The sequence below is a fragment of the Abramis brama genome (assembly GCF_963993115.1).
Source record: "Abramis brama genome assembly, chromosome: 21".
Lineage (NCBI taxonomy): Eukaryota > Metazoa > Chordata > Actinopteri > Cypriniformes > Leuciscidae > Abramis > Abramis brama.
This window is the reverse complement of record NC_139983.1, coordinates 12,736,420-12,748,925: the sequence shown is the minus strand read 5'-3', so window position 1 is coordinate 12,748,925 and position 12,506 is coordinate 12,736,420. Positions and strand designations below refer to the sequence as shown.

At 38.6% G+C, this 12,506-nt stretch overlaps 1 protein-coding gene across 1 annotated transcript; it reads right to left on the bottom strand.

Annotated features, from left to right (window-relative positions):
- Nucleotides 1-227: 227 nt before the first annotated feature.
- Nucleotides 228-11,591, bottom strand: fbxo33 (F-box protein 33). Its single transcript, XM_084096875.1, has 4 exons — nt 11,056-11,591; nt 9,466-9,576; nt 7,125-7,792; nt 228-4,781 (listed from the first exon to the last, which is right to left on the bottom strand). The coding sequence occupies exons 1-4, from the start codon at nt 11,463-11,465 to the stop codon at nt 4,516-4,518; spliced, it is 1,455 nt and encodes a 484-aa protein (XP_083953001.1). The 5' UTR covers nt 11,466-11,591; the 3' UTR covers nt 228-4,515.
- Nucleotides 11,592-12,506: the final 915 nt, after the last annotated feature.

Sequence of the window (12,506 nt, the reverse complement as noted above, 5' to 3'; positions counted from 1 at the left end):
TGAAACTGATAAATTCACAGAATAAAATATCTGATAACCAATATCACTGACATAATTTACAGATGGGGATAAGCTTTTGGAAAGATTGCTATAATGAACATAGGTAGGCCAAGCTCTAAAATATTTAAACCAGAAGAAATTGCAGGTTTATAAATTCATTTCTTTATAACTTTTCATTCAGTCTCCCATTGTGAAGAATAAAGAACTATGAATACACAGAAACGAGATTGATTTTGTATGCTTTTATTTTACCGATTAAAAGAAAATGCATTCGTTCAACATTAATTCAAATCAACATTCGGCTGGTTTACCCAATATCTGTCAGTTAAGTTTTTCAAAGGTTTTTCTTCTTTATCGTGGAACCTCGAGATCACTTTTTTTCTCATTAAAATCTTCCCACCTGGCATGTTCACACCTGTGCCAGAGTACTTCCTGTTTGCAGATGTACATATAAAATCCAATGCTATGTGCTCACCGGAGACAAATAGTAGACAGAACACACCTGCCCAAATATTAAACATTTAAGATGGTAAAACCATTTTTGCAAAACAACAACGCTTATAAACCTTTTTTTCAATGTTCATAAATAGAACCCGGACATGTGTTGCATAAAAGTATATACGTTGGTATATATACGCATATGCAGATTTATGTTATCTTTTTTAACTCCCCATTAAGTTTATAAGGTAGCAGTCTGGTCTTATCACTGCTGGTGCCCCATGATGGCCACTTCTTTATTGCAAACTGTCCTGATTTTATACAAATGCACAACATTCGTACCACTTATAACTGGGGCCTTCTGGCCAGTCTCATAGAGACCATGTCTGTAACCCACGGTCGCCCTTGAAACGGAGTTGGCTTCCGAAGAATCAAGATCTTAAAACAATAATAATAACAATAATAAGGCCAAGTATCATTGCAAGTTAGGTTATTTCCATTTGAGTGACAGAAGGAGAAAAAGAAAAGCACAAAAGAAAGAAAAACAAAGCTAAGAGCCATTGGATCGTATGCATTCCGTTTGCATAGTTTTTGACTTCGCCTTTAACGCAAGCCAACCAGAGAGAGAAAGAGAGGCCCGCGTCGAGCTCGAGATCTGACCTGCAGTGGAAACATGGTAACGGTTTGATTTACCAAAGGCTGGCGTGAGGTTCATAATCGGCAAGGTAGCTATCGGAAAAAGCTGTAAAACACTGACCGTCTCAGATGGGGTCATAGCAGCCCTCTTTCTCTTTACTACGAGATTGTGAAATGCATATAACGCAAACAAAAAAACAAAACACTGGGATCCAACTGAGTTGTAACAACCGACTGGTCGAATCGATCGTGAATAAAAACCTACGTGCGCTCTCAAATGGCTCAAGAATTTCATCGTAGGACCAGTCGAACGCTGATTCCAGGATCCCGCCCCTGCCCGAAACAAAACAGAAAAGAATAAAAAAATAATCATTTCATGCAGACATTTGGCCATTTTAGTTTGTTTTTAACTCCCCAGTGGAATGTTCCTAACACGTCTCATAGCAGCTTATAGGTCTGATAGAACCAACCTTGATTTTCAATAGTTAAATTACATTCACTCTTCACAGTGAAACAGGTGCATGTTAAGAGAGATCTAACGTATGTTGACCAAAGCCACAGCACAGCTGTGGACCACCGCCCAAGTCCAACCTCCCCTCCCTCCGTTAGTACATTTATCTAATAGTAGTTGTCATAATACGATAGTAGTAGTACATCTCGGCCCATCAGCCATTGGCCCTGCCCTCTGCCAGCATGTGGGCACTTCGAAAAAAGAGTCGTATCACCGTTATCTTTGGCAGCTGGCGCAGATGATGCGCTGACAGAAGTTAAATCCAGTGACTTTGTTGAGAAGATTCTTCATTAAATGGAAACTTTCATGGTGAGAGGCCTGAGCTATTGGACTCTTGTTTGTTTCCTCCACACGTCTAACAGTAACCCTGAGAATGGCTGTTTCCTGTTCACTGCTGAGGAAGTGGTACGTTTTTGTACTGAACACACACCTCCTTCTCTGATGTATGCACTTTTTGAACGCTTACACGACACATTTGCACGCACACGCACACACACACACACGCAGACAGAAAGATTGCAAAACGAGACGCAAACAAGAAAACACTGGCGGTTTTAAATATGCTATGTCTTTGTAAAGGTTCGTAGACTTGGTCGACCAGGGACGTACGAATGACATGGGTTTGAAATGAAAGCTATTCTGGGTTTTAGGCACGGTATGAATGCTTTAGCAGTTTGTAACGTGTCATACGCAGTCTTTCTCCGCCAACTAAAGTCCTTCGGCAAAATCGATGTACAACAAACAAGCTCACACTTATTGAAATCGTTTTTTGGTGCTGTACTAAGAAGAACTTTTCGATATAAACTAAAAAAAAACACACAGAATCCCACTACTAGCATGCGTTAAGAGCATTCCAACATAATCATTACAGAATGTTTGTCACCTATGTCAACGCACCTGAAAACAACATTTTTAATCCGTGGTTTGTTCAAAAAGGGAGCGTATTGAACAGATTTTAATCCACAAATGACTTTTCACACGACCCTTTTTGCGTTCTGTGCCACCAACCACGGAAAGCTGCCGTTTTCACCAATGTTGACATGGGTACCACAGTAGGTTGTAAACTTGTCAACAATTAGTCAAGCTGGATCTCTTTACATCAACCCTACGAACAGGCCTTCGTGTGCCAAGAGTTGTTCGACCTCATTGGTTAACTGCTTCAAATCTTTTTTGGACCACATATTACAAATCCTGACAAGATCTAGGTCACCGCTCACTTGATAAGCTTGCATATAAAGATCGTTTTCACGCTGCGAAGGTTTGCTTTGGCTGTTCGTTTTTGTCATAAGCGCGGATCTTCCAGGAAGATTGGGGCGATGGCTTCCATTTCAAACCTGGTTTGGCTTCGGGTAGTCGATACCGCCAAATAACAGGAAGTTCTGAGGCCTGACAGAGTAACAGTTAGCGAGGCAACTTAACGGTTTTAAAAAGTACTCCACTCTTCGACGATTCGCTTCATTATTGGAGCACGAGAAAATAAAGATATGCTCAGGAAAAAGGGGGATTCTGCAGACGCAAAAACGCTGCCGCTTTCAAGAAGGCTTAAGTTTGACATTCACTTATTTCAGCTATGCAAGCAACCACGATCTACCTCGACTGATTTTAAAATAAAGGAGCGAATAGACAATATATGTAAAAGCAAAAAACACACAGACCTTCAAATGCTAAACTAGGGAAATTAAACAGGTAGAAAAAATAAAAACCAGCAACTTCTAAAGCACATTCTTTTGGAAGAGCTCTCTTTCCTCCAAAAAACACTACAAAATCTTGCCCATCGAGCACACCAACCATTTGAACGAAGCTTCAACAAAAGCTTTCTGGAAAAGTACCGCAAGTGCAGGAATCCTGAGATATGGAACAAGCAAACGTCTGTCTCCCGCCATCTAATGTTTTACAGATGAAATACCACGGCCTGGATTCAATCCGTTCGGAGCGTGTTCGCCCTCAATAACGATCCAGTGAGGATTTTGCACTTCGGTTGGGGAATTACGGCGACGATAACGCTGAACAGACCGAGTCCGAGGCCAAAAACACATTGATTATGAAGAAGAAAGGGGGAGTTCAAGGCAACTGTGACTCGAGAAGAACAATTATCAACTGATTGTTATCACTCTTACCAAAATATCATAACCATCATCTTCATCTTCGTTGTCATATAATTCTTGCCTACCTGAGACAGACGGGAAGGACTTACAACAAAAACACACATAAGAAAAAAATAAGAAAAGAAAAAAGAACAAAACACCTATGGCTGGGCCCAGATATTGTGCTGCAGGGCGGTCAGCATGCAGGTGTCATACACCAGACTGAAAACCTCTACGATTGGTTTCACCAGCAGAGGTGCGTCTACTTCCAGGTTGAGAAAAACCAGCGGGATCTGCGTCCCGAACACGTCGTTTCCACCAATCCTCGTTTCTGAATAACAATTACATAGCGATGAACAAAGAGGAAGGTTCATAATTGCGGATCAGCCGTGTCCCTTGGCTGGAAGACTAATCTCCCTATAAAAAGGTCAACGTGAACATGGGATTTCGTCATTGCAGAAGCCAAGAAGGATCAACTGATAGTTTGAGGTAACTCCACACTTTCTAAGGGGAAACCAACAAACAGACAAAGCGAGAGAATGAACAGCTCACTGTACAACTTTTAAGCTAGCTGTATAAAAGTCCATCTCTACCATTCACTCAATTAGCTACTAAACCAATACCCAACTATACTTTCCTAGTAATAAGCAGGATATATAGATATAGATATAAATATAGAGCTAATACTGATTAAACACAGCACATATAAAGGATTAAATTCACACTACAAGAAAAAACAAAAACAAATCAAAAAGCAATGAAAGAAATAAAACAATATGTAAAATGAGAAGGGCCCATTTAGTGAAAGATCACCAAGCACAGGGTTAGAGAGGGCGTTTGGTGAGTCTACATGCCCGCGCTGAAACTCTGCATCTCGCGGTGGAAGTGCTGAGTGGGCTCGTTCAGGACCACGCTGTTGTCCATGGAGGGATGCCAGACGCGGCCCAGGCCCAGGGACACCTCCTTGACTAGATTGTGGACGGGATCTCCCTCGATGTACACCGACTGGTCCGGGTCAAAGTCAATGCTCTCTTCGGACACCTCCAGGACTTTGAGGTTGGACCCACGCAGGCGAGAGATGGCCACGAGGTTGTGGGACCACACGGTGTAGCCTGCGAAGCAAGAAAAATTACTTGTGCACGGTAAAACGGAAAACTACAGGATCCAAAAGTGACATACCAAGGAATTATTTGATTGATCGGTAAAAAAAAAAAAAAGGCTTTTTTAATTAATTAAAAATTAAAGTGGTTACACAATTTAAATATCTTAATTTTAAGCATATATTTTTAGTTGAACTTATATATTTGAATTGAAATAACTAAAAACATTGAGTAGATTCCAATATATTCAAGTCTGTGATTTTGAGTAAATGGAAAAGACCCGTTTATATTTGACATTCAGTTATGTTGTACAATTAAAAGACTGTCTGCAACTAGCACAGAACAAGTAGAAAGATACTTGTTACTGAACAGGCATTAGCAGAGCTTTTGCTCATCATGTGTCATATGGCGCTTTTCCACTGCATGGTTCAGCTCGGTACGGTTCGACTCGGCGCGGAACGGTTCGGCTCGCTTCGCTTTTCCACTGCTTGGTACGACTCGACACGGCACGGTTCGGTTCGCTTTAGCTCGGTTGCTTTTCCACTCCAGTTAGTACCGCTTCAAAGTGGGTGGGACTGATCGTTATAGTTGCCGTCTCTACTGCCATGATATCATCATATTAAATGCGAATTTTTCATTCCGTGTTTCCCCATCCACTCCTCGGCAACCAACGAGAGGAACGTCTGCACCTCGTCCACTGACCACGATTCAGCCATTTCTTTTTTCGAAGTTTATACTCTTTTTTTTTCCTTTTCTTTTTTTTTAAAGCAAATACTTTTAAAACAGGCGCTACAGCGCTGGCTGTTGTCTACTGGCTATTTAAATCTAGCGGGTATAGTGTCTCGTGTCGTAAATACAATGACGCTGGTAGTGATGATTCTGTCTGACCAATCAGTGATCTGCAGTGTTTTCACGTCACATTTTAGTATCGGTACGGTACGCTTGGAACCTCAACAGAGGTGGTACCATTTAAAGCGAGCCGTACCGTACCATGCAGTGGAAAAGCGCCAATAGTCTTTGTACATGCAGCCATCACAACTAACCATAAGCTCTATTTCTTCACAATGGAACCATAAAAACTTCAACATGTCAAACATAACATCAAACTTTAACAGGTCTTTCCCTTCACTCAAAAACACATAAAATAACACTTAATTTCAACATTTACTCTGCTGATCCAGCCATATGCAAAGCATGCTGGGAACTAAAAATCCTCCACAGTTAATGCAACAAAAATCATTCATGTAATCCCAACACAAATGGATTAAGCAAACTTCAATTGTAAATATATTTAAGTTGATTGAACACAATGGAATTAAGTTAGGACAAAATGTATAGCAATTGTGTTGCTTTAGCTCATTTTAATAATTAAATAATTTGATCAAGCAGCAAAAATCATTATTTTCAGCGAAGATTCAAAAACAATGTGTATTCCCACTGCAAATCTAGTATTTACATTCAATACATTTAGCATGATTTTAGAATCGTGAAAAAAATATTTTTAGCTGCATATATTGAACTGTCACCACATTCAAACAGAAAATCTGACAGTTGATGGCTAACAGTGTTGCATAGCACATTTTAAATCCAGGAGCCATTTTGTTTTATTGCTATTGTTGGCTACTAATGTCACCCATTTAAGAGGGGGGAAATCATCTAAAAACATTGATGTTATGAAGCTGACATATATTATTGAAAATGTGTGTGTGTGTGTGTGTGTGTGGGGGGGGGGGGGGTGGTGTTAGACATGTTATTAAATAAAATATAAATAAAAATGCTACATAATAAAAAATAATTTTAGAAATATAAACAGATTAGATATTTAATAAATCACCCTACCCTAATGTCTAATTTTAAGTCTAATCATCAAATATTTGTCTAATAGTCATAATACAGACTACGAATGGTGCATAAATATATTTTATGGAATTTTCTTGACATTTCTTGATATTTATTTGTAAATATGTTAAATTCTATTTATTATTTTACATTATTATTATAATAATATTATTATTATGATGATTATAATAATGATTTTTATTATTATATTTTAATTATTTAAGAGTTCATTTGGATGGAATGTCCAATTTTGACACTTTTTGTTAATGCTTTGGAAAGGTTTTAAAAAATAATATATATAAAAAAAGACATGATTTCCCAAATAGATTATTTATTTATTTATTCATTCATTTAATTATATATTTCATATTATATATATATATATATATATATATATATATACACATACATGTATATATTTTATATATGAAAAGGTATTATGGGAGATTTTGTCCCATATCTCAGGAATCAGTGGATTGTCAAAGGCAAGTGAAAAAGTTTCAAATGTCCACTTACCATGGATGATCAAGACAGCGAGGTGCACACAGCGCCAGGCGAGGAGAACCAGTGGGTCCTCATTGCGGTTGACGCTGAGGTCTGGGAATCCGGCGTCGTCTCTCATCAAGATGAAGTGGCTGAGGGTTCTGTGGTACTGCTGCGAGATGAGCTCCACGACCCCATCCGTCACCAGAGTGCTGTAGCTGTCCAGGTGGATCCGCTCCAGGGGCACGCTGGGCTTCAGCACACGCAGAAGGTCCTGGCTGCACACATCCATCGCCATGACGTAGACGCGCAGGTTCGTGCTGTGACGGACCAGGGCTTTCCAGTCCTCCTCGGCGGCAGTGCCATCCAAAGGCTTGACATCCAAAGCAGCGCCGTTGAGCAAGAGAGAGAGGCGGTGGAGGGGCGCTCGGTCACCGCAGGCCAGGAGGCGGCACATGTCCGAGGTGAAGTCGCAGAAGTCTAGCGACAGAGACCGCAGGTGAGCGAGCCTTTCCAGTTCCACTGTGGAAATCAGGCTGGGCAGCTGGTTGTCGATCAGACTGAGGTGCTCGAGGGAGCTGGTGCTGGCGTTGGAGAGAGAGGCCAGAGAGCAGGGGGTCACCACACAGAGCATGAACGCAGATGACAACCACTTCATCTGCCTGCTGTTGGACAGGATCTCTTCAAAGAGCTGCTGGATCCTAGAACAGTTTATGTATATATGGTTAGAATTATTTTTAAAGGAGGATAAATGCAAAGGCAGCACAAATTGACAAAATCATTCACACTACCATTCAGAAGTTCAAAAAAAACAAAACAAGATTCAGTAATGATGCATTAAATTGATCAGAAAAAACACATTTCAAACAAATGCTGTTCTTTCGAACTTTTTATTCACCAAAGAATCCTGGGGGGAAAAAAACTAAAATATTAAGCAGCACAACTTTTTCCAACATTGATAATAATAAGAAATGTTTCTAGAGCACCATTAGAATGATTTCTGAAGGATCATGTGACACTGAAGACTGGAGTAATGATGCTGAAAATTCAGCTTTTGCCAACACAGGAATACATTCGTTTGAATATATGAAAATAGAAAATGGCTATTTTAAATCATAATAATATTTCACAGTATTACTGTTTTTACTGTATTTTTAATCAAATAAAGGCAGCATTGGTGAACGTTAGAGACTTGTGAAAAATGAATCTTACAGACTTTCCCAAACTTTTCATTGGTAGTCCAATTAAAGGTGAAGTGTGCAATTTCTGTCACTAGTGTCAGAAAACTAAACACTCTCTGAATTAAACATACAATGTAGAAAGGTTATGTATCATACACTATTTTTTTAATTTATTTTTTACATTTCCATTCATGCTATTTTAAAAAGGTCATGAATTGAGAAATCAAATTTTCCTTGATATTTTGACATGTAAGAGGTCACTGTAGCATAAAAATATCATGTAAGTTTCAGAACTCAAAACTTCCTCGTTAGTCCAAAAACAGCTTTTATTGAAACCAAGCTGCTCAAACAATTCGTTCTGGATTTTGTCACATCATTAAGTAATAGTGCGACGAAAGACCGCCTCTGCAGAAGATCAACGCCTACTTCTACATCATTGCCTCTTGTACATACAATAAAAGCTTCAGTGAGCGACATCTTTTTTGTCATCAGTAAGACATTACAACACATTTCATTTTATTTAAAACACGACACTGCAAATGACAATGTTTATGTTTTTCACTTTATCGAAATAGATGAACAATAGCTTATAAGAACGACAACAAACAATTGTAAATTCATTGAAAACACTGTAAGGTATCCGGTCAACTGTAACTGTACTTTAAGTCTTGCATGTGGAAAATAAAGTTTAAGCATAATTAATACACATAAATGTTTCACATTGTTGGCACGTTTCAACTATGTATGTAACGAGATATTTTTCAACATCGGAAGTTTTCAAAACAATTCCGTACGTGAAATGGTGGGGACAATGAAAATTATTTTAAAATGTAATACTGTTACCCAATCATAGCAGTGGGCGTTTACTTCCAAGTCCTGAATGCAGCACGCCCATCAAAACAGTGTGTGTGAAAAAGAGGGTCAAAAAAACAGGAGAGAAAATAGCTCATTACTTCTAAATTAGGATGTTTTTTTGATGTACCTCAGACAACATTATATTTTTTTTTTTTAATGAAATGCTGTTCATGACCCCTTTAAATAGCAGGCAGTGTACAGTATACACACTGTGCGGTACGCTACTATTCAATTCTGAACACAGCCCAAGACTGACTGAGTACCTACAACTAACAAGATGGTCAGATTATCTGCAAAGCCAGCATGTAATCAGAGTGAAAGGAAGCTTTAAAACATACTCTTTCATTTTCTTGCCGCCTTGGTCGACCTGGCTGAGAAAAGAGCTGTCCAGAATCCCGTCATCCTGAAGAATGCATGTGTCCCCGTAGAGAGACAGCTTCTGGAGGTTTCTGGTGGGTAAAAAAAAGAGGAATTTTCAGTTTTATGTCTTGCCAATGTAAACATGATACAATACATGTGACTTGAATTATATTCCTATATGATAACAGTGTATATAACTAAAATTAACCACAGTAAATGACTACCAAAAATAAATAAATAAAAGCATGATACAAATAATCAGCCAAGTTATTTGGAATATACATTTTCAAACCAATAATCAAACTCTCGCTACACCAAACAACCTATAATCAGATATTTTTTCTGTTCTTTACACATTTCAAACTAAAGCCTATTGTTTACATGGCAAGTTCTGGGCTATGAGTCCTTCTAGTGCGTTTCTATTGTACATAAACAGAATTGTAGGTTACGATCAGCATCAGGAAACATCTATGAAGAGCAGGAAAAACAAAGCCAGTGTTGTTTGAACGTGGTTTTGTAAGATTCTGTTAGAATGTTAACAATGCAGTAAGGCTTGTGGGAGTTTAGCCAGCAGTTTTACTCCTTAGAACCAACTATTTATTTTATGTGTTACAAGTGCTTATTTTCCCCCCAGTAATCCAATAGTGCTTAGAATGTTTTTCAATTTCACTAGCAAATATTCATTAGATACATATTCACTTTTGTTACTAATCCCAAATTTTGAAATTAAGAATGTGTGGATTATATTAGAATGTATCCCAGTTGTTCTATTCATTCTATTACAGTTTTACTAATTACTATCATTAGGTACTAATACTATAGCTTACCTACATAGCAAGTGAACAGACACTAGTCTCCATCCCTCCATCCATCACTAGTAACATTTTTAATGTAATTAGTTTTTAATCGTATTACTCTTATTAGATGCTTAATTTAACTATAAATTAGTCATTCAAACTAATTACATGTGACAGATGAGCAATTATAACTAGATAAAAAGACACTAACAAGTGTGATAGATATTAATGTCTAAAAAAATAGGTACTAGTATCAACTAAAGTACTAGTGCTGCAATAGATACTATTAGACGTTATTAGAAGTTAAACAGAAATAAGCACCAGCAACAATGTAAATAGACTAGTTGAAAGAGAAAATATCTTAGATTGATATCTGAAACACAGATCCTCATAGAACTCAATGAAGAAGAAGAAGAAGAAGAAAAAAAAAAGCAATTTGTTACCAGTAACATTGGAATAGCATCCAGTGAATACGTATTAGTGATACGGAGAAAGATACGAGTCGCTATTGGATTGCCTACTAGTAAATAAAGTATTATTATAGTCATACAAAATCATAGCTACAAAAATAGATAGTAGTAGGTTGTGCTTGTCATAAGAAGTGATCGCAGTGTGGTTATGCACGAAGCAGGCAGCCATGCGATGCTTCAAACATGAGCGTTACGTAATGCGCAGGGTTTGTTTATGGCTGCTGATCAAATGTAAGCAAAGCAGACAGAAAGGATTTGTATTGTCAATGCATGCAAATCGACCACTAATCCATATAGCTACCTGTTATTGCGCAGACTGCCGAGCACACACAACACCTGATCCAAATATGTCACCATCGCATCTTTCGCGAACTGCGGGTCGCTCTCGACGGCTTCCATTCCGCGCTGCAGCGGGCTTAAGTATCCGTCCACCGGGGCAAACTCCAGCTGCAGCTCGCGCACGAACGAGCCGAACTTGCGCATGAGGAACTCTAATCGCGGGGTTTGTTCTGACCCAGAGCCGCCGCCGTTGGTTCCTCCACCGACGCGCAGCTTGAGCTCCGTCCACAGCGCAGGGTAGAAGAGACACTCCCTCCAGCGAGAGCACACGGCCGAGGCCCGGAGCTTGTCTCGGTCTGACAGGAAGGAAAATATGTGGACAATGAGCTCGCTGGGTAACGCCAAGGCTCCGACGCTACTGCACAGAGCCATGGCAGAAGGCTTGAGAGATGCAATGAAGATTAAAAACGAAACCGTTACACAAACTCCGTGCCTTGCCTCTCCTCTCCTTTACTGCGCTGAGTGAAAACAAACAACTGCGCGATGAGCTTTGCTTTCAATACTACTGGATCAGTCCACTTTCATTTTCCTACAGGGCGGCTGGGAAATTGTCAGAAGATAATGTGTGCGTACTGAGCGAAAATGATGTGGAAATATATTATATTGAAGCGCACATATTATTAGACAAAACTTGTGTCTGCTAATGTTAATTTAAATGTGTATTTCGTGTGTCGCACTTTTAGACAATTAGGTGGATGCAGTGGTTTCTTCCGAAAATGCCTTATTTTTGCCATACAACGAGTGGCCGAAAGAGGGCGCAAGAAGTAATTTCAGTCTTTTTTCTTTTCTTTTTTTTATGATTGCAAAAAATACAGAGATGTTTATGATGTACAACTTTGTATACGATAAACAAAATGCATTAACAATATGTTCAATGTCATCAGAATACACAAAAGAAAAAAGAGGCTGAAAACAGAATAACAAAAATAACTAAAGCAAAATAAAAGATAGAGAAAATTTCTATACATTAATAAAGTTCTTACGAATTGAAGACGTTCTACTTGCTTTCTTATGTACTCAGACTCTTTTATCATTGGAATCAAATGTGCACATGGTAATATGAGGAAAGAACTTGTGGAGACCTGGAAAGGATCAAATAAACAAATTACATGTTCTAATAAATAGAGACTTAAACAAAATACATGTTCTAATAACTGGGGTGAGATATTTTAGGATTCCAAAAATAACTTTAGTAGTGAAAAACACAAATAAATCTTTTGATCTCCCTAAATATGATGATCCTCTGCAAGGGACCCCCTTCCCAATAATAAAAATGCATTTATTTCCATGTACAAAGACTAATTTACACTATGTGAGAAAAAATAAAAAATGTGATATAAAGACCACGTTTGCGCATTTAAATTGTCATTGTGTTACAGCCAAAATAAATTATAAAAAATAATCTGATTCTAA

Bases quoted from the DNA above. Each gene is read 5' to 3' on its own strand.
- fbxo33 (XM_084096875.1), bottom strand. From the start codon at position 11,465: ATGGCTCTGTGCAGTAGCGTCGGAGCCTTGGCGTTACCCAGCGAGCTC. The intron at 9,577-11,055 runs GTAGCTATATGG...TTTACCCACCAG, and splicing joins GGCAGTCTGCGCAATAACAG to AAACCTCCAGAAGCTGTCTC. The intron at 4,782-7,124 runs GTAAGTGGACAT...CTTGCTTCGCAG, and splicing joins CGCTGTCTTGATCATCCATG to GCTACACCGTGTGGTCCCAC.